Source organism: Xiphias gladius, chromosome 1, assembly GCF_016859285.1.
Source record: "Xiphias gladius isolate SHS-SW01 ecotype Sanya breed wild chromosome 1, ASM1685928v1, whole genome shotgun sequence".
NCBI lineage: Eukaryota > Metazoa > Chordata > Actinopteri > Istiophoriformes > Xiphiidae > Xiphias > Xiphias gladius.
The window spans coordinates 33,784,806-33,809,476 of NC_053400.1; the positions used below are offsets into that span (position 1 = coordinate 33,784,806).

A 24,671-nucleotide genomic window follows, 5' to 3' on the forward strand; every position below is an offset into this window, starting at 1 on the left:
AGTACCAACGTACACAATCCCTTCCAGAAAACTGTATAAATGTACAGTTACGTTTCAGTCCCTTTCTAGGAAACTGTAGGACCCACAAAATAAAATATTGACCACATTTTTCTAAAGTGAAAATAAAAAATTTAACCTAGATTAAAATGAAAACAAAGCAGGTCATATCCAGATTTTTATACAGTGTCACATACCAAAGTCCACGTCAAGATAATTGTGACTGGTTTTCTAAACCAAAAGGCTGCATCAGTGTTGACTCTTCCCTCTCAGTTTTCATTTGATCCGTTTGCATTTCCGTACCGTGGCAGTCTGGTAGATGTTGACAGCGTTGTCCATAGTCAGACCTTGGGACAGTTTCATTTCACAGCACCTCAGCAGACCTCTGAGCTGGAAGAAAGCGGCCACTGGCAGCAGCTGCAAAACAACCAAAAACATCGAAATCCCAGTCGAACGAAAATTCTGCTAAATAGATTAAGATGAGAAGAAAAACAGTCGTTCTGAGGTTAATGACTATAACACGATTTCTAGCTATTTTTTGGCCCAGTATAACATCCTTTGCTGACTTTTGTTTCTCTCATAGCCTTGTGCAGTTTACAGGTACTCTGTATTCCTTTGCCCTTTGCTTTATATGTAAAGCCTGTATTTTTGGGTCAATATTTTCACAATTTTTTTCAAATTAAGTTTAATTTCTATGACGTTCAGTGTAAAAGCAAGCCGTCAGCATAAGTGATGTAAAGAAGATCTTAGTTTTGATTTAAATACCAATTATTATCAACTAACATCACTAAAATACTAATACTGACACGCGTGTGTCTTTCTGAGCCGCTGCTGTTTGAAGTGACCGTTTTGCTCTGAAAGAAAATGTCGGAGTTGAACCGGCGTCTTGGTGTAAGGTTCACAGATGCTTAATTACTTTACCACCATTCTTCACAAAATCAGCAGCTTATTCCTGTGCCTGGCGTATACTCGTCAATGCAAAGTCTGCACTAAAAGTACATGCGAGGCCCAGACAGACAAAATGTGAGATTCCATGAGGCTCTTAATCCTTCCTGAAGGAGTCACAGTGTAATCGAATGGCTCTCTTCCAGCAGCCGTCCCCTCTGAGCCGTAACTACAGCGAGTAGCAGGCGAGTGGTTTTACCCTCATGGCCTCAGAATGTGAGACAGTCAGTCCCTCTGTTCCTCCGCAGTACAGAGACTTCATCATCATCTGCAGAGAAAAACACACACTCCTCACCATCAGCCGGCTGAACCCCAATCAGCCGTCAGTCACGTCAACACCAAAGGAAAGAAGGTAAATCTGTGTCCCACCTGGAATGTGCCGAAGGTCATGTGACTGATGTGGATGATGTTGTCGGGAGAATCACCGAGTAGCCGTCGAAACCTGACGGGACGAAAACCCACCAGAACACGAGAAAAATTTTTATAAGGAGAAAAATACTGATGTCATTTAGAGTTAAAACCTGTTAATATTTCCCCCAGTTTCTTAATGATGTTAATGGTATACAATTATTTTTTGAATGTTCTCACTTGTGAGGTTACAGTATTAAAAGTACAAACTACAGTTTGAGTAAAATCCAGGTAGAAGTTTGTAAAAATAAAGCTTTTTTGAGGGATTATCTCATGACGCAGCTTTCAGCCCAATTCTAAGATGCAACACTGATATGAAAACACTTTTCTTCATAATGAGGCTAATATCATTCATATAAAATTTTTCCAAAGACAGTAAAAATCAGAACGGTTCAATTGGAGGTAAAATAGACCGAAATAAAATAAAAACTAGGAATAAAGAGGTGCAATAAAACGTTGAACCGTGAGTAAGAAAGCTCATAAGCAGATAATAACACCAGTCGCATGTGGAGTCAAAGAACAGAGATCAGACCGTTCAGAAGCTGACATCAGCAGCACCCGATGAGCGAAGAACGGACGTCCGTCCACCATGAATGTCACATCGGACATCTCCTGATTGTTGAGGAAATGGATATCTGAGGACAGAGACATCCACACAGTCCTTCAAGTGTTAGTTAAATTTAGAAAGTGAGAAATCGCCACACGAGGTTGTCCCATGACGGCGGTGATGTGTTACCCAGCTGTGTAGACAGAGTGACGTCCATGGGCGGGATGGGAGGGACAGGAGAGCAGCCGTAGCAGTGAGAAAACACAGACGCCAACCGCTTGGTTATCACGTAGTCCTGCGGAGAAAAACAACGAGAACTTCACACAGGGGCAATGTCATGTTAAATACCTTTTTATACACTCTAGCATTACGAAGACCCTTTGACAGGACAGATATTTTACCCCTGAGGAAACAGGGTTGAAAACTCGTGGACATACAGGTAACCTGGTCACTGGATCGCTGTGGTGAAGAGTTTGGTTAATACTCCCGTTCATCCATCTGGATGTGCCTATCAGGTAAGAACGTGAAGCAAAAGCGGCCTGAGCCCATCCTTGCTAGCTTTAGGAAACTTTGTTGGCAACACGCGTCATAGTTGGTTTGAAAACTGTCACATTTTCAGGGGGTTTTGGGGCATCATTCGGTGCCAACACCATGTAAGTGTCGTCATTAAAATGATAGGGAATTTGAGCTTCTGGGAAATTTGCTCTCTTGTCTTACGTTCATCTCTGCGGGCAAAGACAGAGACGGCCAGCTCAGCAGCTAGCCGAGCATAAACACTGGAAATCTGGTAGTGTAGCTTTATTAAAAAGGTGCCTCCGAAATTTACAAGCTCTCTAATTGGCACTTTACATGTGTATGTTGAATGATTGCGTATGAATTGAAAATGACACATTGTGGTTGTCGGAGCTGTTAAAGGCATGAAACGTGTTAGCGGTAGCTGTTTTAGCTGTTTGTCTTAACCAGGCAGTACTGACTGACAGGCCATGGTCAGTTTGCTGTCACGTTTTTTTTTTATAGCCATAGCAAGCCAGCTGTTTTTTCTTCTTTCAGTCCCTTCAGGTCGTCTTCAGGTCGCTGTCTTTGCATTGCATGCAGTAACCAAGATAAAGCAGGTATTTTGCTTGTATTCAGTAATTATTTAGTAAAGCTCAGATGAGACTTACCCATAGACACACATTCAAATCAAACATGGAAGCTGTCGAACACTAATAAAATAATCTCTGTTCTATGTTGAAATCTGGCTGTCCACTACGATAGCAGATACGCATTTAAGGTAGAATATAGACCGAAATCCTGGCCAGGTAAAGAAACTGACAGAATCGGCTGCACAGACGGACGGACAGAGACGCAGAGAGGTGTTCAGCTGTACCTTGCTGGTTTCTAACATGCCGAACATGAGCGGTACGCCCGTGGACAGCAGCTCAGGGCTGTAGTCCTCCGTCCTGATGGAGGGAAACTCTGTGAGGAGGGAGACGGTGACTTCGTCCCTGCACAGCCGCTGGGCTCCTTGGAGAGACTCCAGCCAGATGTGGAGCCTCCAGGGAACACCTGGACAGAGCAGGTAGATGAACCAAAGCACGACCGAGGTCTTAGAATATGTTTGCTGTTACAGTCAGACGCAGAAGTTCTGCCGTTAAACAACTTAGTGTTTTTTTCCTCTGTGATAAAATATTGCGGCTAATTATAGCATCCATTGGTGAACAGTGTCATTCAGTACAGCACTTCAAAATCAAACAGCGGCGGCAGCAGCAGCAGCAGCAGCAGCAGCTCTTACAGCTTTATACACTGGAAAATATCAAGCTGTGAACAGGTGATTGCCATTTGACTTTTCACGATTGAAATGTCACAGCTGACACACTGACGTCCTTCGTGTCCTTCCTTTTCCCAAAGCCATTATTAGTATGAAGCAGTGTTATGATTTAAAAAAAAAACGAAGCAAGTAAACAGTTTCTGCTGCATGTCCCCATTTAATTTAACAGCAGACTGGCGTCGTCTTCAATTCACTGGCCTTGATAACTCTGAAATGCCTTTTAATAACAACAAAAGGTTCTACAAATTAATCAAATAAATGAATACGGAATGCTAACTCGCGCACTTATACCAGCAACAGAAATGTTGTCGGGGCATGAGACAGACCTAAGTGTGGTGACACCAGTGTTCTCACCCATCTCTCTGAGCTCCATGGTCACATCCAGGTAGCCGTGCTCGGCGCTGTAGTATGCCGCCTGCTGCAGAGCTTTCATCCTGGCCTTACACAGCCTGGGAACGGGGCTCGGGGAGTCGGGAGCCGGAGGGTGTGCTGGAGTTTTCGCCTCCTTCTCCTTTTCCTCTTCCACCCCTTCAGCCAGGATCTCCTCCAGAGAGAGGATATCCTCCTTCCTGTGCTGAGGCTGCAGCAGCAGCCTCCTGAGAACGTTCCTGGAGAAGAGAAGACAGCTGATGCTTTTGTACATTGGTCTGGTTGTGGAAACGAAAAGACAGAACAACCCTCCTCTTGCGCTGTTATGTATCATACACGTGTTAAGTGCATTGAGTTCCGAGAGTTTTATTTGCCAGTGAAAGCATGTTTTAAATGAAAAATTTCAAAAAAGGCAGTTATAGAAACTAGAAACACAATGGTCAGTTCTGAGACGGGGTTGAGTGTCACCTGTGTCCGTGCGCCGCAGCATAGCTGAGGCAGTTCATATCCTCATACAGCGGGGATGTCAGTGAATTCCCATGATGCACTCTGAGCAGAGGGTCTGCTCCGTGGGTGAGCAGCAGGCTCACCATCTCATAGTAACCTGGGAAGATGAAATATTTTGTTTGTTTGGAAGTACACATGATTAACAGTCAACCTCAAGTGTTTCTTTTATTTCTCTCTCACTTCCACACACTGTTTTGGTGTCACAAACACAAAATATTCTATAAATATAATCCATAGAAAGTAGGCAGACCGAAGGGTACGTATGTGAGCAAGCCTACTGTCTTTGCTCTGTCTTCACTAACAAGATACCTGCAGCAGCAGCTAACTGCAGCGGCGTCTCAGCCGAGCTCTCCTGAGCGTCCAGCAGGGCTCCACCCTCCACGTCCGCGCCGGCCTCCAGCAGCAGCTGCCAACATGAGGACACAGCACAGTCAGACAAGATTTGAGATGGTTCTGCTTTGTCTGAGCTGCCACCATTCTTTCTAAAGGGAGGACAGTGCAGAATTTTAGAAAATGCACTTGTTTGACGTCTAGAGTCAGATTTTCAGTTTTATGTCCGTGTGAGAGGTCCAGGAAGTGTTTAGCCTTGCTTAGCACAAAGACTGGAGAGCAGGGGAAAACAGTTAGCCTGGCTCCATCCAGTTTAAAATACACCTTATGACAACTCCAGAGCTGTCTTAATATCAACCTTTCATTTGTCTCTGGGGTTGGTTATACACGTGTTGTCAAGTATAATTTACAAACTGCAGGCATAGCTTGAAGTATGTGCTCATGGTTTAAGCAAAAAATTAAAAAATAAATACATAAACCTCGTTAATATCTTTTTTGAGTTGAACCCAGTTTGACAGAAGTGAACGTCTACTTCAAATTTTAACAGCTTCATGTTTCTACTCGTGTTTTCTCTTCTTAAAGAAACATTTGTGTCACTTCAGTACATGAAATGTATTATTTCCACAAAGACACTGCACCTATTATAGGAAGTCTGAGCAAGGAAAAAAAAGGTCCATGACAGAAAACATATTAAAATGAAAAAACCAAAAACAACAAAGTAATGAAAACATAAATTTTACTCTAATCCCAAAATTCTACACAAATGATTGAGAATCCATCCGGAATCCACATCTTACAGCAACAAACTACCTGTTTATCGTCGGCCCGAAACACAGTTTTCTTCCACCAAAGCCTCAGCTCAACCACGCCCTGACTTTCTGTAAAGGACCGACCCAGTGAAATGTCTTCTACTGCCGTTATGCATTCAGCCCTTACCTGAGCCACAGACAGGTGACTGTGCAGCACAGCGAACGTGAGGGCCACCCAGCGCCGACTGCCGGGATGAACCGATGGGTGTCTGACAGAGCAGCCCGGGACCTGAACAACACGCGCACGCACTTCAGTCATCTCGGTCACAAGGACACTAACCAGCTGTGATGCAGAGAGTGTTGCGGCTGAGCCAGCAGGCGGGTTTTTACCTGCAGGTCCGGATCAGCTCCGGCCTCTACGAGCATCTGCACCAGCGCTTCATCTCCCGCGGCAGAGGCGTACATCAGAGGAGTCATTCCCTGCAGGAACAAGCATATATATGTATGTGTGTGCTCACTTGAATAATCACCTTTGATGGTGATGGAGAAGCAGAAGACAAACCTTAGACAGAGCATCAGTAAAACCAACAGAAGATTGGTTCCACTGTTCTGCCCCCAGGACAGTGGAACTACGTAGACCTTTTACAGACTGCTGGTACTAAGTTACACAACCATGAACAAGTAAGATGCGTATAGATGTGTGTGTGTGTGTAGATCGTTATGGTGATTTTCAAAAAGAGGGCCCTGTTGTAAAACATAATCCAGGTAAAATGCACGGCAGAGTATAACAACTGATGGTGTTTCCCTCCCTTCAGACACTTTGGCAGGCCAACAATTTAATACGTCACTGAAAGCTTTATGTCCAAATTCATTGCAGGAGTTAGTTACAGTTAAAAACAGCCCGTTCGTTATCGTTTAAGCAGGCAGCTACCAGATGACGGGGGGGTGTTAAAGACTTAGAGAAAAAGAACAAGAATAGGAATCGCCCCGGCTCTGATTGACACTATCTACGGTACTCTCTTCTGTTAGGTCAAAGCAGTTAAATGATTCTCCAGTCGTGTCTTTCCTTGTTTTGTTATTTTTAATAACGGAGGGTTTTTATTTCAGAGTGGAGATATGGTGTCACAAAGGCTATTAAAGTTCTTTAGAGTTGGGCACTGAGGTGAAGTGAAGATTGCGTTCATGTTTTAGCTATACTTCAAATTAAAGTTGCAGTGATTTATTTTTAATATTGTAAATCAGGACACAGCAGTAATAAGACAAAGAAGATCAAAGAGGGAATCTGTCTCTGCTGTTGGTGAACATGTGAAAATACATCATAGGGCACAAAGGTCGATAAATTAATTTAGTTGTCTTGGAAAACAAGAAGTTATATAATCTATTACTAGACTAAAGAATTGTGATAGACGGTCATAATCATCGTATATAATCAGGATGATTACTTCTGCCGCTCTAGTACTTCATCACTTTGTACTTGAGAGACAACGCCAATCTGATGGTGAACATTCGCCCCCTCACCTGGTCGTCCATGGTGTTGACCCTCTCAGCTCCCAGAAGCCGCGTGGCCTGATGGACCAAGTCCGCTCGGCCGCACGAGAGCATCCTGAAGCCCAAACCCAGCTGGAACTTGGCTGAGGCAGCTTCCGCATCCAGACATTTGAACGACTGGAAGCAGCACTCTGACCTGCAGAGCAACAGGGACAGAAATATTCTTCTGGTTCTAATTCATCTGCTTTTTCTGGCTGGATTCAGGAGACTTTTTCATCACCACACTACAGACACGTGTATTTCAACCAGGAAGATTCATCCACCTATCAGAGTACCGCATCTCTACCATGTCACTAAAGGAATATCAGCTGCTTCAGACAACCTGCACCGCGAGGAAGCATGCACTGGCGTCTTACTTCAACTGCCTGGGCTCACAGTCCAGTCCCGGAAGCAGCTGCCTGGCTGCCTGTCTGACATCATCACTGTCCACCAATAGGCTGCGGCGATGTTCAGCGTGCACCACAGCCACTCTGATCCACTCAAGGAGAGGAGGGAGGAGCAGGAACGGCCTGGACGAAGATGCGGATACAGTCAGTAAAGATGCGGCTCCTTTATTTTGTCAGTTTTTTTGAATTTTTTTATTCATCTTCAGTTTTCATGTGAATTTTAAAATTCTTTGTTTTTGATGCAGGACAGAAACTGAGGCAGCTTTTAGTTTTAATGCTCTGAGCCACCTGAGAGCAGCATCTTGAAACATAAACTTCAATCCTACCTCCTCAAACTGGCTATTGATCAGACTGTTTTATGGCCATTATTTATTTTACTTTTCGTATGTTTTAGTCACTCTTATATATTTTATATATTTTATTTATTAATGTCATCTATTTTCTTTATTTCTCAGGTGCATTTGCCTCAAATTGTTTTACTGCTTTCACTTGTACCGTCTATAATGTTTGACAGATTTTTAAAACATGATCTTTTATGAAAGTGCTGAAAACAGAACATAAAATACCAATATTCCAATAAAATGTCACAGCACAAATGCTTGTTTTGCCATTTCTGTTGTTTTTAATTGTTTTTTGTTTTTGATAAATTACTCTGGAAGATAATCACAAGGTCCATTTACAGGTTTCTCCAGAACTTTGCTCAGTTGTCATGGAGATGGCTCCATCATCATCAGAAATCACAGTTGTCTCCATGGAGACTAAGCAAACTATCCACTGATGAAGACCGTGAGATGTGGTTGAAAGCCCTGAAAAGCTAGTGGATGAACCATGACTTCATTTTTTCCCCCCTTCAGGTCAAGGCTGAACTTTCATGCTCATGCTCTCAGCTGGTCTTTGTGAACTGCCAGAGTCCTGTGGCAGAAGAACACAGGGAAGCTCTTTGACGCGTGGAAACATGAAGTCCAGTTAATGTGTAATTTCAAATTATTTTTCTGTAAAAACAGGGAAAAAACAAAAGCGATGGGCTTTAACTATTAAATGAGAGTCCGGCCTGCTGCTACTCTGACCAGTCACTGAAGGAAAATAACAAACTGCCATCACTGGCGAATGAACTGCAACACTTTGGTATGAGTACTGAAAATAAATGACACCGTTTTGGAGAAGATCAGTTACCTGTTATTGGTATTTTCCGTGCTTGTTGTTCAACACGCTACATTTCCCATAGGAAGAAAAAGAGTAAAGCAGATTTCTTCACAGTGGGAAATGCAAACAGAGACTGATATAAACTGACAGTCTGCTGTTGTTTGTCTCCAGTGATTAGATCACAGGCTCATAATTAATGTAGTGTTTTACTGATGTGAAAATGCTGCTTTTTGAAATGAATGAGGAAGAACAGCCTGATGTAAACAGTACAATCAGTTTGTCAGCTCAACTCTGAAAACCACATTTAAACCAGATCCGCGCAGGACAACACACACACACACACACACACACACACACACACACACACACACACACACACACACACACACACACCTCTCTCTGGTCAGTGTCACGGTCGGAGGCTCCAGGTTGGGATTCTCCAGTGATTCCATCTGTGGGCTGGACAGGAAGTAGTAGAGTGATCGGAGTGCGTCCGGGGCCCAGGCTACTGGCGGCTGATTGGCTAAACGAGCAGTGCTGACGGACGGGCTGGAGCTGCGCAGACGCTGCATGTGGTGCATCGCTCGAGACACCAGATCACCTGCAGGCAGTCAGACCAAAAAATAAAAAAATAAAAAATGCAAAAGTTTGGTCAGGTTCCATATTTTGTTGATTGTTGACAACTCCAGCAGCAGACAGACATTATAAATGAGCCTCTCTTCAAATGTTACTTCACTGATACTTTTCTTTTAATGAACTTAAAAATAAATAAAAAATAAACAGTAATGGTGGCATGTGCAAACGTTTGGGAACACTACTGAGTCAGTACTTCGATAATCTGAGAAGAACAATTCCACTCAGATTTTTTCTGCAAGATCAGAAAAAAACTGAAAAATTACCACATGTAATAATAGAATGTAACAACCTACAGCTCCTTACTGGTTTAGAATATTACCACAAGCCTTCCGGTGTGTAATGCTTGTTATGGCTAAGAAGTATTCTCATCTCGTGTACGACCGTGGAATCTGTCAACTGACAGAAAAAAAAAAATCTAATGTTTCCAAACAGCAACACCCAACACCGAATGTAACTACGAGGGAGAAATGTGAAAGCTGTAAAGGCAATGAATTTACAGTGAAATATACAGATTGTCGTGTGCTTAAGTGCTTCGCGTTAACATGAACATGCCATCGGGTCCATAAACTGGCATGAACAGTGGAGGTACTGAGCTCATTTATTTTCTTTCTGTAATGAGTGTTCACATAATGAGCTACGGTGGCCTGCGGGGTGTGAAGGTGCCCTTGTTTTCTGGATACAAGCCACAGGCTGTTATGTAACCGAGGGGGAGCTGGCGGCGGCTAACGATGTGTCCCAGGAGCCCGACACCAGTAACGGCTTAAACAAACACACGCTATAACACAGGAGCCGACTGTCGCAGCCGTGACACACACACATAAACACACAGACACAAACACGCTTACTGAGCTCTGCGATGCTGCCCACACAGGTGGCCAGCAATGCCTGTTCCAGTGTTCGCAGCTCCAGCTGGATGTAAGCGTCCTCCCTGCTCTCCACCGAATCCTCTGGAACCTCTGTGTACGGGCTTACATGGGCCGGCAGCGACAGCTCACCTAAACACACACACACACACGAATGTCAAAGTTTTACAGTTGCTCTTCGGTGACTATGTATGTCTGCGATTTGTCTCAAGGGATGATGATGATGATGTTGGTCGTTCCATCACTTTGTTCCAGGCTGAAATCTCTCAAAAACTCCCATTAAATTTTGTACAGACACTCACTTTCCCCACAGCATGAACTCTAATAACTTCGGTAAGTAAATAAGCTTAATTGTAAAATGTAAAATGTCTCAGTCTCTCCTTTTAAAGCAAAAGAAAGGCAATAACTGAGAGAGAAGATAATGTAATGTCAATGTAAAATATATAAAAATAAAAAATGCAAACAACAATTATGATTTAAATTGATTTTTAATGGAAAAGGCTGTAAATAAGAGACAAAAAACCAAAATAAAAGGAGCAATCAGTGATTCTCTGACTTTTCATTGTTAAGCTCCATCATCAGGTCAAAATATTAAATTTGTCCAATACTTTTGTTGTTTTTTTGGCAAACACGAGCTACTTTTGTTTTTTTTTTCTGCTAAACACGAGCATGTTAGCACTGTCACTGTGAGCATGTAAGCATTCTGAGCGTTAAACTCAAAGCATAGAGGTGCAGCAGTAACCGTGGATTATTGCTTACACATGTACTGTATAAGCAAAATACTCAACAATATCAGAAATTATTCATCTACACTGTTGCCCAGTAATAACTTACTCTAAACTCTAAAATTTTACCTTTTCAGAAACAAGGGAAAAACACTTTTGCTTTAAATTTGGTTTGGAAAGAACTACATGAACCCAGTAGCTCACAGACTCGTACATACAGTTAAATATGAAGAATATGGTCATCAGAGTGTCAATAACTGCCATGAACCAGTTTCATTTAACACTGACAGAAACTGCTCAAACACTAGCCACTTGTTGTGGCCTAGTGGTTAAAACACAAGCCATGTAACCGCAACGTGGACGGTTCGATTTCATCTGAACACCTTCACTGCTCATCGCATCCATAAGACATTATCTAATAAAAAGGCAAAAAAATAAACCTTATCGAACCCCTCCTGCAGCATAAACCACTTCTCCGCTCTCCGTCTGTATGTTCAGTTTGTAATGTTTCACACACTCATAGTTCTGCCAAAATATGGCAGAATACACAGTTTCAGTTCGTCACTACCACCACAAGGGTTTGATAAACAAATAACTGTACTGGCGACAAGCTGAAGATGTGCGTCTATTCATATTTTGTCATTTCTGCAACAGATTGGCATGTGGAAGACATAAGGCCGATGTCTTGAGCTGCAGAAGTGGCCGGCTACACCCGCTGTCCCCAGGGGAGCTCCATAACTAAAAGGGTGTAAAGACAAAACTTTATAATGTCGAATGCAGTGGAGAATCCCCTTACAGAACAAACCACAACATTGAAACTTTCTCCACGATAAGTCAGAGAATCCGCCGATGTGACGTGAAGCACGCCCTCAAAACCACAGGACCAGGTTTTGAAAACAGACGCACCGATGAGATCCCCGTCTATTGTGCCCCGTTGAATCGGGTATTTGCTGACTCCTGATCTTGCACACAATGGAAAGTTTCGCTGAGGACGATCCGACAAACAACTGAAGCCTCCCACAGCCAACATACCTCAACCATTCACAACGATTAGGTGTGGAGAAATACCATCGTCATCGCTGAGAGTCTGCTCAAAACGAGGGAACCGCAGTGACAGTTTTAATCTCTGCATGTGACGGGATGAGAGAGAAAACCGAACTAGACGGCCTGAAAGGCAAGAGGGAAAAACTCATCTGTGGACCTGATCTCAGTGAGACGACCTGATGAAATCAAGTTGAGGCATTTTTAATCCATCACGCCATCAGACAAACAAGGGTGAAAACATTAACAAGTCTGACAGTTCGTGACTCTCTTATGCGCCGTGAATCCTTCCATAATTAAGACAGCATATCAAATTAAAAGTATGCATTTGAAGGAGTCATCCATCAGCCGACCAGCACTGGAGAAGCTACGGGGACTAAACTTTTGTGCTGAACAAGTTTTACCTCTGGAACAGATTGCATTTTAAACTGTAAGGCTTTTAAAACTGTCAAACAGAATACTTCCCTTACTGTAGAAAACGGAGGGCAAAGTGTTACAGCAGAAAATGTGACCTCTTCGCACCTTATCAGCAGAGGCAGTAACGAAAAGGGTTTTGTGTGGGGTCCAATCAAAATGCTGCTTTAAATCTATTCAACTTCACACAGACAACCATAACAGTATTTATTATTGACACAAACTGATGGTATCACATTCAGCAGAACACAGATTAATGATTATCTGCGTGAACAGATTAATCACTGTGACCTGAAAAACACACCTCAGCTTTCTGAAAGTCAGGTCTTGTCTGGGACTCGAAGAAATAAATCTTTGGTTCGACAAGAAGCAAGTGTGGCAGATAATTGGTACTGATTACCCCACTGTGTTTACAGAGAGGAGAGAGGGAACAAGCATCTATTCATGGCTACACAACAGGAGACAAGTCTGCAGTGGACAAGGCACAAATCACTTTTTTCTAATCCCTACCTGTGTAGTTCTGCCCCCAAACACACACACACACACCTCAGCTCCTGTGTAAAACACTACCCTGTTTCATTTCCTTCAGAATCATGAGTGATCAGGTCATTTCCTTCGACTCTTTCCTTGTGTATGTGTGGCCGAAAAAAAACAGAACACTTAAATCCCACAAGTTGGCAACTGCATCATAAGAGAAAGAGTGTGTGTGTGTGTGTGTGTGTGTGTGTGTGTAACATTCAGGTTGTGTGTCCCAAATGAAAACAGAGGCACAGTCACCATGCCCGAAAATAACAGCTCTTTTCTGCTGAATGGCATAATGCTGCAAGTGTTTGGTTGGGACAACAGAACTACAGAGGGGGAAAGGTGTGTGTGTGTGTGTCTGTGTGTGTGTGTGTGTGTGTGTGTGTGTGTGTGTGCGCGTGTTTATTGGAGGTCAGGCCAACCTCATTAGAGTCTAAGCTGAGTCCAAGGGAGCAATCCAAGTTTAAAAATCTGGTGTGTAAGAAGAAACGAAGATATTCAGTAGCACAGGTACTGGGGGAAAAAACACAGGTAGTAAAACATGACCAAAAGCTAAATAAGACTTGAGAGTGTACAGACATGCCGGAAGCTCTGTGAGCCCGTACTTAGACACAGCAGTGCTTTGAGCTACATGCCAACATCAGCACGCTTGCATGGTCACAATGACACTGCTAACATGCAGACATTTAAGCCACGATTTCGTCATTTCATTTAAACCTAAGTCAGAGATATATTGGGAATTTCTGACTCAGACGTTATCTCCCACTTGGTGAAAAGAACCACAGATAAGTCAAGAAACTGTTGGCAGAGTTCCTGCAAATTCACCACCAGCAATCAAAGTATTGGACAAACTACGTTTTTGACCTGGTGGGGGTGCTAGAGGAAAATTGAAGGGGTGACCAGCGTCAGTAGGTTTCATCCTCTGGGGAACATGAATGTCCGCCCCGAATTTCTTGGCAATCCATTCAGTAGGTGATATATTTCAATGTGGACCAAAGCATCTGTAATATTATGAAGGAGACTGTTCTACAATCTAAGGGCCACGACCGCAAAGGCTCAACCACCTAGTGTTTCAACCTAGACCGTGGAACAGCCAAAAGTTTTACCGAAAGTGTGCTGGACGTAGCCTGGTTCCAGACCCGCATTTCTTATGAATCTTATCGAATCAAACTGATCAGGTGCTGGGCTCATTTACAGCCGTTTCCAACTGGAGACATTATTGGCCAATCAGAGCTTTATAAGGGATTGTGAATGTGGACATCATTTAAATTCATGAGTAAACTTACAGAAATTAACTCTTAAAGAGAACATTTTTCTTCCATAAACATGACAAATATTAGGTTAACTGCTCTTGGCAACCATTATCAAAGCTTCTGTATAGTAGAAGTGAAGCCTCATGAAGGGATACACTAAATCACACGCTACTGATTGTTTAGGACAAAGCCGACCCCCCCCCCCAACCTAAGAGAAACCAGCAAACATGAACACAATGTTAGGCTGAAAAAATTCCTTTGAATGGACAGGCAAACCAGTCCGATTATCAGGCTACCACGACCCCCACACCACATGCAATCTGGGCAAACATGACCAAAACACTCTAATGGAGCAAATGTGAAGAAGCAGTAGAAGCAAGATTTAAAACTCTTATCTCAGTCTTATCTGCAGTGTGAGGTGAACAACTCACAGAGTCATGTCAAACGCACAGTCAGAACTGGCGGGAGGACTTTGTTTTGGTAGTGTAATCTGGTTAAAACCTGCGGGCGGTTTGTCTGGAGCCAGTGTGGATGGACGCCGTTGGCTCAGCCTCTCACACAGTTGACACAAGCTTTTTCAGACATGAACACAGAGCCAAGAGTCAGCAGTGATGAGGTGGTGTTAACAACAGAGCAGAGCCCGATTACGTTTTGTCAAAACATCCAAACAGGCCTCCTGAGAGAGACTTATGTCCCTCCTGTCACAAAGACTTCTACTGGTTAATTCAAGCTGTTCATCACAGAGGCATGTCCAGTCATCAACCTCTGATTAATCATTTAGCAGTGACTGTTTCAGCATCAAATGCCCTTGTTGTTTTTGCCCTTCACCTTCTGCCTCAGAAATAAAAAGGAACCGGCTTCACTAGCCTGAGAAAACACCGTAGACAAGCCTTGAAAACCACTTCTTCCTTCTGTTTTATAGTTTGCGTAAAGGCCAGATGGAGATAACATTACGTGAGGTTTAGTAGCACAGTGAGTGTTGGATTACTTCCTGCTCTCTGCTCCATCTCTGTGATCTGACTCAGTGTCAGATACCTTCTCTGGCTGAGTCTCCACGTCCTCCACTGCCTCAGTCTGAGGATCAACACAAAGCTGACAAACTAACCACTCAGGGACACTGTGAATATCAACACTGGCTAGTCAGAGCTTGTTGAATCCCTCTAAAAAGGGCAAAACACACTGGGGGCGAATGACATGTCAGTTCGTCAGGATATGCCACTGCACTTTCCCCCCCCATAAATGCATCAGCTCTAAGGAAACACAATAATTTTACCAAAATTTGCTCCGAGATCGGTACGTCTCGGCTACTGTACTCAGTGTACTTCTTCGGTCTGTACAATGCGTTCAGTATGTGCTAGAGATATCAACTGACATGACGCTACATGAGGCAGCCAATCCAGTGTTGCACTGAAGACTGTGACACTGTCTGATAAGGCACCATTTATAAAGGGTTTATAAGCAGCAAATAATGGCTTTATTAATCAATTAATCAATCATTTACTAACACTTTATAGATCAGATATAAGCCATTAATAAAAGCTTTAGGGCTGCCAAGTGTTGGAAATGCCATCGCCAGGACGCCGCCCGTGTCCTTTTAGATCTTTCATTGATTGGGGGATGGTCTGTTTGACTTATCTCCTGGATCAGGGCTGCAGGACATCTATACCAAAGTCCATTTAGAAACTGCTTATTTACATTTTCAACTGTAGACGCGATGGACTGTAGAAACCTTTATTGATAACTTATTAATATTTATGGGTGTTACTCTTTATAAACTAAGAAATCCATAACCCTTTTTTAATTGCTCACTAACAGTTATCTACAAAAGGGCTCAGTAGAAAGTGTGAAACATGGTACTCTTTGTTAATGAATTACCAACATTTATAGCTGCAGACTTGATGTCTTTGAGGGCTCTCTCTAATGAATTTAAGTCCTAGCAAAGTGTGGTGATAGATGAGGATTTTCTAAGCCTGGCAACCCAAAAGTAGTTGTTATTAATGGCTTATAACATTTGTCACTAGGATCCTACCAGGGGGAAACAGCTGTCAAGGAACACAATACCAAATGGTAATCTGAGTACTTAAAAGTCGTTTATAAAGCAAAGATGTCGATCATTGACTGGTTCCATATTAATACATATTAATCAACTGCAGGATAACTGGTTTAACATAGTGTACGTGTTAAATGTGACAGAACAGAAACCAGCTGGAGCAGAAACTGACCAAATCTACTGACCTTGTAAAAGCAGGAAAAATTAAAAGGAAACTGAATGATTTAATCTGATCTTTGCAGACATGACTGGGCTCAGTCGCAATGTAAATCTGCTCTCTGTAGGGATCTCAGGAAGATAATGACATTGCAAGCTGTGGTTTTGGATTCTCTCAGCAGGATCTCTGCTAACAAAGTGGAGGCATTTTCTCAGATTTCAAAGCTGGGGTTTATTTTTATCATCAGATCGACAGAACAATTTGGCCATTTGGTCCTTGAACAATGTCCTCATTAAAACCTGAAAGAGGAAACGGAGTGTGGTGTGTAGCGCTGAGTGTGTGCGTGTGTGTGTGTTTTGTGACTGGAGTGGGGTGACAGACTGCCTCTCTTGCCTGAACAGCAGCTACACTGGCTGTTTGTTTGGCCGAGCAGACGGCACGGGGAGCCGCGAACCTCGTGCCTTGCAGCCTGAGCGGGAATGAGAGCTCCTTTGTGTCGTCTGTGTGGGTCAGAGGCTAACAACACTCACTCATTTACTTTACCCGCTTCTTCCTGTTCGTTCTCATGGGAGAGGGGGTTCGAAGCATGCATCCCAGCATGCAGTGGGCAGGAGGCAGAGAGACAGGGTGCCTTCAAGTGGGATTGGGTTTACCTTTTTCACGGCCACTGAACCATCTACTGATGTGATTCATTCATGGTGGTTGTATCCAAATCTGAATATTCCAAGTCAAATCTCATTTGTTTTGGTGGTGGTAACTGAAAATTAAAAATCTTCTTTATTCTATTTATGTATGTCCGAACGGTCCCTGCTTATTGTTATCTACATGTATTTTGTTTTTAAAAAATAAATACTCAACATAATCACTAATATTTGACTAAACAATCAAGGTCAGTTTAGCTGTTCAGGAGTCTTCAATTGTACCAAACTAAAGATGGAATTTGCCCAGTTGTCATGGAATTGTAGAGATGTTGAAACTTCCATTTTTTCTGAGCACTTTATCTAATGCTTGAAAGGCGAGATTGAAGACTAAATTGAGAAAATGTCATTTAAGAGGCTTGAAAATTCTCAGAAAAATGGAAATTTGAACATCTGTAAATCCATGACGACTCCATCTGCTGCAGAGGGTTGTGTGATACTGACTGAATGCTTTGGAATAGCAAAACTGACCTAGATTGTTTGGTCAACTATCAGAAATAATGTTGAGGATTTTAAAAACAAAATGCATCGATAGATAACAAAAAGTAACTTCAAGAACATCAAAAAAGAAATTGCGCTCCTCATCTTCTACGATTCTGAACTGATTCACAAATGCAGAAAATCAATTTCTACAATAACATTAGGTAATATTGTTATTTTGAAGGAATGAAAAAGTTACAAAACTTCAACCAACTCTGGTGGGTCAAAGAAAATAACTCGATTTCATAAGTCCTGCACCTGTACAGCTTTTTGGAGAACGGTGGCTTTCCCCGAGCAAAGAGGCTGTTCTCTACTGCCGGAGACAAAGTCAACAACAGCATAGCGGAGCAGCCCCCTTTACTCCAGAACACACACACCAATGTCGGTTTTTCCAAAAAAAAAAAAAAAAAAAATTGAACCAGTGATGTTGCTGAGTAAATTACACTTTCATTTCATTTTCTTATATAGGAAGACGACTGCAAGATTCTTCCGAGTTAATGCAGTTCAGTTAAATAAATGACTTTAAAAAATAACACTGCTTTTTTTCCTTTTAGTCCGACTATGACCCTCAATGAGACCAACTAGCTGTAAGTTATGTTTCATTTGCAGCTCAGTTGGCAAAAGGCAGGAGTCAGTGGTTTGGTCAGTGCCAAAATATAGAGACCCCTTTTTTTATAGAATCCTGAATCGTTTAGAAATCAATAATAATTCTGACTCAAATCATGGCACCAAGAATGGAACTCAAATTGAATCCTGACTGTCAGATTCCCACCCCTAACAGTTACTGAGAGTCTCTCCTGCGTGGTTTCTGATGGCGCTGTCAGCCAAAGTAGCAACCACACCCACGGGTCCCACGGTGGTTTCGCCAGCCTCGCTAACATTCGGCACTAGAGCTGAGAACACCAGAGGGAGCAGAAACAGGACACGCATCAAGAGGCTCTGTGCTTCTCGTTGTCTGGTACAGTTCGCACTTTTTAGACAGGATTAGGTTTGTAAAGCCGCTCTTCTGTTTTCCTGTGTTGCCTGGTGTACAATGACGAACCAAAGAAAAAGAACAAACAAACAAAAAAATCGAGATGCTCTGTCTGTAAATCTGAGGTTCAAATTGGCGACTCCTCAACTGATGTGTGACGAGGTTTTCGGGGTAGTGTAGTAGTGTTAAAAATGAATTTTAATCAACAATCAACTGCTCCATCATGGCAAAATGTGGTCCTGGAGACACCTGCTGTGGCGGTAACTACCACAGAGGCGGTTTGGAGTGCTATGGCAGGTGTGTCCGTCTTTCTGCCTGTGGACAGATTTTGTCACCGTGATAGCGTCAACACGCAAAATACAATCACCAAACTTTACAGGTGTGTAGCTTTTTTTAAACCACCCCTGCCCCAGTCTCCTCAGTATGGCTATCACCCTGTTAAATCTGCGGTAATGCCGGGGTTTGTCGAGAAGACGCGCAGGCTGAGCAAAGCGGAGCATCAAACCTGTGTCATCCTCAAAGCTGTGTGGACAGTATGAACAGGACCAGTAATTAAAAGGATCTCACTGAGGTGTAACCCTGTACAGCAGCTATCTGCTCGCTGATGTTTGACACCTCGTGATAATTAAGAGCTTCCAGTCCCCGAGGCAGGTGTGGATAAATGTTAAAATAAAACGAACCACTGAAATTGGGTTTTGTCTTTTAAGGGTTTAAAAAGGCTTAAATTTGATTTTCATCTGTTCTTGTTTACTCTTGGTGGTTTTCATTTTTTCCCCCCGACTTGTATCATTTTTATTCACACTTTAATGTCACATCTCTTTATTTTTATCTTTGATATGCATTTCACACCTTTCTGCTGTCTTCACTCAGTTGGCAGTTTATTAGGTACACCTAGCTAAAACTGATGCAAGCAGTCCTACCTACCTGACGGTTATAATGTTCAGTTTGTGTTGAACCTGTTTAGGAGAGGTGTTGATTCAACTGTATGATAATCCTGGAGGTTGTAGTTTGTGCTGCTCCTGAACCGTATCGCATTATACAGACAGGTGTTGCATCAACACCACTCTTAAACAGGTCCAACACAAACTGAACATTATAACCGTCAGGTAGGTAGGACTTATTGCAGGGCTGTTTATAAGACTGCATCAGTTTTAGTTAGGTGTACCTAATAAACTGCCAACTGAGAGTATGTACAGTATCTGATATGTCACATCGCCAATTTTAATAAATACAATTGAATGTTAAATATCTCTGAAATGTAATCATTTTCATACTAAATAACACCTAAGAACACAGCTTTCTTCTCTCTGAAAGCCCCGGACAGTGAGACATTTAGTCATCGAGACAACTTTTCAAAAATGTCCCTCTAGAGTGGACAAATCTGAAATCACAAGTCACATGATTTAGCGTGGATGAGGGAAACTTAACTACTAGAAGAAGATGACGTTGGTTTGCTCAGACAGGGAAGGGACTTTGATGCAGCGCAGTTAAGAAAAGTTGTTTTGTTTTTTTTACCTGAAGAATCTTTAATTTTCTAACTAAATACCCGCGTAAGTTTGTACTAGCCTGCAACCACATTTTGATTCTGTGTAGTATTAATGTAGTTAAGTTATTTGTTACTGCACAAAAAAAAACATGGAGTGCCACACACCGTGCTAATTAGAGCTTTGGAGTTGAAAAAACCCACTTTCAGATATAATTTGACTGTATATTTTCCCAAGACAGATTGTTTCAATTTCCCTGAAACTTTTTTCGTGGAAAGTGCCAATATTCATTGCAGATATATAAAAACAGTCAAAGACGTTGTATTACTCCTTCTGCATTTAGTACTTTTTTGAAAGTCGATGATTTTTCCTGCTTTTTACTGGCTGCAATATTACATTCAGCGCTTTTATTTCCCCAGGTGTCCGTTTGTACTATGTTGACTTCAAGGTTTTCTATCTCAATGTGATACCTATAAGTCCTTGTAGGTCCTGGGTGAGTTGGTATGGAACGACTCCGCTAAAGGTGAGAACAAAATAAAAATAAAATGTCCCGTCAGGGTTTCCAGCTACCTTCATGACGGACTAGTATCCTGGTCTAATCCCAAATGCAGGCAGTGAAGAATGACGAGCTATTCGGAGGAGAATGTTCGTTCGTGTCTGTACTAAAACCAATCTGAACACACACAGTACACCCCAGTGGGCACATAACCACAGACATTTATCGGGAATGATCTTCCACTTCCGTGTCTGGTATTACCCAAAATGCCTGTTTCCTGTCTGAGGGGTTTTCCCATCTCTCCACGCTACTGGTTGACTTCTTAAAGTGACGTTTTCCTCCAGATGGGATCAACTCAGCTCCTGAGACATTTCCTGAGTCTCAGTTATTGGGGTCAAGCTCTGAAGGCCTCGTGGGAGGTGTAGCTGTTGTACGATAACGATATGATTCTTTTATATTTGTTAAATTGATGACAGTTTAAATTAAACTGTCCAGTGCGGGATCGAAGATATTATCATGTTTCAGACTTTTAACAAACGCTGATGAAAGAAATGTTTTATCAGAAAATTTCACAAGCTACTGAAGCACAGTCGGGGCCGAAACTTCATACATCATATTTCATCCAGGGAGCATCACCTCTCTCAGAAATAGCAGAAGACAAAAGTCAGAGAGGGACAACAGGAACAAGCAGCCTCTCCTGCGAATCCTGCCTGACGCTGTGAGATCAAGTCACCAGCGAAAACACACGCGATTTCAAAACCTACGTGTTTTTTGGGCGATGGATCAAGGATGTTTTCATTGGTGAACACGTGACTTTTCACCCAGTGTCGCTGTTCCCCTGCGAACCGTCCCTTTTTGGCACACGGCTGTCAAAATCATGTCACATGGGAGAAAACAAGAAAAACACCACATGTACGACAACTTTTTGTGTCATCTGTCAGTTTAAAGATTCACTACTGAGACCAAACTTCGCAATAAGAATAAAAGTTACTCGCATAATAAAACCGATGGATGCCCACAATGTTGTTGTGTGTGCGTTCTGATAATCAGTTCCCCAAATTTCTTATCCCTCAATCTAGGATTAAACAAAATGAAAGAAAAATGTGGGACTGCAGCATCTTTCACTGAACTGGTTAGTCTATAAAATACCACAAAATTAAGGAAAGCATCCATCACAGCTTCCCAGGACCTGGAGGCGAAGCCTTTACATTTCCTGTTCTGTGTCACCAACAGTTGAAAACCCAACTACATTCAGTTTAAAGGTAAATAAAACGGAAACGTGACAATGTGACCTCAAATATGAAAACCTGAAAACGGATTGTTTTGCTTGAAAATCGGCTCAAAAATCGATAATTAATTCGTGGCTGTAATTGTTTGTCTGTTTGAGCAGCCGAATATGACAGTTCATTTACTACGGTTTTTTCTTAAACATATATTTATACATGTTTCATGAGGTAAAACGAAATGGTGTCATGAGATGCCACTCACCGTGGGCGTTTTTGCCACACATCAGATGCTCGTAGACCTGCAGCAGTCCCCACAGCTCCGTGTCGCTGTTGACTGCTCCCTCCAGCACCTCTGCGGTCACCAGGCCGCAGGTGACCCTGCCGCCCCGCTCCTTCGCGTCGTCCGCGGCCAGCCTCGCCGCCTCCAGCGCTCTCCCGGCCACCTCCTCCGCCAGACTCTCCAGGCAGGCTGTCAGGCAGACGGCTGCGTACTCGTGCACGCGCACCGACACACGTGCCTCCACCATCCACCTGAAGAAGCGGCCCACGGAGAGCGTCAGCCCGCAGCGTGCGGACTTGCCCCGCTGACGCGCGGTATCCCCGGAGCTCATGCAGTGCAGGGACACGGCCTTGAGCGCGGAGGAGATGCACTGCTCGGCCAGACCCCAGCTCAGCACCAGGCGCACCGCGCTCTGGACCTCCAGGCGTGTGCACCGTCTGTGGAGCTCACTCAGCCGCTGCGCTTCCCTGGAGACCCGCACCAAAGCCCTCCGGAGCAGAAGGCACAGGCGGCGAACAGCCTCCCCGGTGAACGACGATTCCGGCCCGCAAACTTTACGCACGACTTCCCGCAGCTCCCGCTCGGTCCAGGGATACTCCTCCAGCTCCGGCAGACAGGGACACTTGGCCAGGATGTCCGCCGCGTCCTCCGGCAACGTGCTCACCGTGTCCCAGCTGCCGTTCCTGCTGCACATGGAGCCGCCGTGCTGCCACCAGGCACACCGGTGAGGGGTGCTCGTGTGTGGCTGAGACTGCCTAGACCTGCCGGAGGAGGACATGCTGAGGGACGTGCAGGGGTCCCCGGCCACATAGCCTGGATCCAGGCTCAGGTCCTCCAGGGCTTTCACCAACAGAGTGCTGGACATGGTAGAGTCGGGTTTTAGATTTTTTTTTTTTTTTACACTCTAGTCACTTTAAGCGCAGTGCAGAACAGAGCAAACGTTTCCCATTAAATCCAGTTTGGAGGAGTAATTCTCAGACGCCTCACTGCCAAGAAACCGACGGCTGGACGAGACTGCCCTGCTGTGCCAAACCTCACCAAAATCTGAGGAGGGATGAGGAGAGTTTTACGCACATGGACCAATCAGACCCCGAGTCCAGCAGCAACACAGCTGGGTTTCCCTACTGCCCCACAGCGCCACCGCGTGGCCACAGCACGGTCCGGTTGGACGGACTGAAGCTGAGCGGTAACGTGCTGCAGGGGAGTCCGTTACTTCTGGTTTTCAAAATAAAACCAGGTGTTAAAGGGCGTATTTCGCAGCTTTTCCTTTTGTTCGTTGGTTTTTTTTTGCAACACAAAAGTCGAAAACATAGATTAACAACCAAGCATTAAGGTTCATTTTAGTAAACAACGGAAAACACCTGTAATTAGTTGCTTCAGGGTTTTAGTCAAGTGCTTGTGCATCATTTAGAGCCTGGTTCACTGAACCCTAAATCCAATGTCAAGTGACAGTGGTGCGATGTGAATCTAGTTTCTTTGTATATGAATTTCATTTTGTATAGTTTAAGAATTCGTTGAGCAAAAAAAGTTTACTCTGTTTGTGAAAAAGCAAAAAAAAAAAAGCAAAAAAAAAAAATTAATAAAAAGGGAGCCGGGAACTCAGACCAGGTCCAGATTAAAAGCCACTATACTTAGTCTTGAGTCAAGCTAATGACTCTTTATCCCGGTTTCATTTTCAGAGTGAAAACGCAAAATCTGGACCTGGACCTGGTCCGAGTACCCGGCGTACTCTGTATTGAGAGAGGGCTCTGTCCGCTATGCTAGCTAAGTTTAGCATAACTGCTAAAGATAAAGATTAGCATAAAGCCACTGCTAACGGCCGGTTAACCCAAATAAAACCACAAATGTGCTTTTTTACTCGTAGATTTTTGTACAGGTGGAACAAACGAGATTTAAGGGGTTCGCCATTGCGCTTCAGAGGAGCTGGAGAGCGGATTTTATTACCTTTAGACAGAGCCGGGCTGGCTGTTTCTGTTCCCGGCTAACATTAAGCTAACCGCCTCCTTCATACTGAATGGACAGATCCACAAGGGGAAGGCACCAAGTGCTGAACTGTTTCTTGAACCGCGTAAAACTGTTTAATAAACCACATTTTCTCCAATTTTATACTTTAATTACTGAATGAAGGTATTTTCCTGGCTGCTCGATCCACTCATCATTTCTAAACCCTGTTCAGTCCTGTTATATTTTTTTAAATAAAGCGCGCCCACCTCTCCAGGTGTTACCTTATTTCCTGTGACCGTGGGGGGGTTGCATGTTGCATGGATGTTACCTTGTGTATGTGTCTGTTGCCATAAACATTGAAAAATGCCCCAAACAATGCACTTGTTCCCGCTCGTCAAACGTGAATGTTTGCTATTTTCATTAGTTTTTTATGATAGTAAACTCAGCTTCTTTGTCTTTTTGGCAGGTGGTCAGATAAAATAAGAAATTAGAAAATGTTAACCTGGGTTTCAGGGAATAATGAGGCATTTTCACTATTTTCTGACATTTTATACACTGAAAAATCAATTGATTATTGAAGAAAATAACTGTCAGACATGTCGATAAGGAAAATAATCGTTGGTTGCAGCCGTACAGTACTTCTGTTATGTTAATTATTTGACACACAACAATTTTTAATAATTATTTTAA

The 24,671-nt window shown here is 43.2% G+C and overlaps 1 protein-coding gene across 7 annotated transcripts in view; it reads right to left on the reverse strand.

Moving 5' to 3' along the window:
- Positions 1–23,554, reverse strand: part of LOC120789300 (ankyrin repeat and BTB/POZ domain-containing protein 2-like) — a 37,191-nt gene extending 13,637 nt beyond the window's left edge. For 5 of the 7 annotated variants that reach the window (XM_040125958.1, XM_040125939.1, XM_040125966.1 and 2 more), the window contains exons 1-16: positions 22,020–23,187; positions 10,221–10,370; positions 9,133–9,340; positions 7,567–7,719; positions 7,181–7,346; positions 6,053–6,142; positions 5,724–5,951; positions 4,893–4,989; positions 4,545–4,680; positions 4,062–4,315; positions 3,267–3,445; positions 2,087–2,192; positions 1,883–1,985; positions 1,312–1,384; positions 1,142–1,210; positions 301–414 (exon numbers count right to left, since the gene is read on the reverse strand). In XM_040125958.1, the coding sequence (XP_039981892.1) occupies positions 301–414; positions 1,142–1,210; positions 1,312–1,384; positions 1,883–1,985; positions 2,087–2,192; positions 3,267–3,445; positions 4,062–4,315; positions 4,545–4,680; positions 4,893–4,989; positions 5,724–5,951; positions 6,053–6,142; positions 7,181–7,346; positions 7,567–7,719; positions 9,133–9,340; positions 10,221–10,370; positions 22,020–22,902 (3,009 nt within the window). In that variant the 5' untranslated portion in view covers positions 22,903–23,187. Of the gene's footprint in view, positions 1–300; positions 415–1,141; positions 1,211–1,311; positions 1,385–1,882; positions 1,986–2,086; positions 2,193–3,266; positions 3,446–4,061; positions 4,316–4,544; positions 4,681–4,892; positions 4,990–5,723; positions 5,952–6,052; positions 6,143–7,180; positions 7,347–7,566; positions 7,720–9,132; positions 9,341–10,220; positions 10,371–22,019; positions 23,188–23,398 lie in introns of those variants that run through there. The other 2 variants (XM_040125982.1, XM_040125991.1) reach the window with 2 other exon arrangements.
- Positions 23,555–24,671: the final 1,117 nt, after the last annotated feature.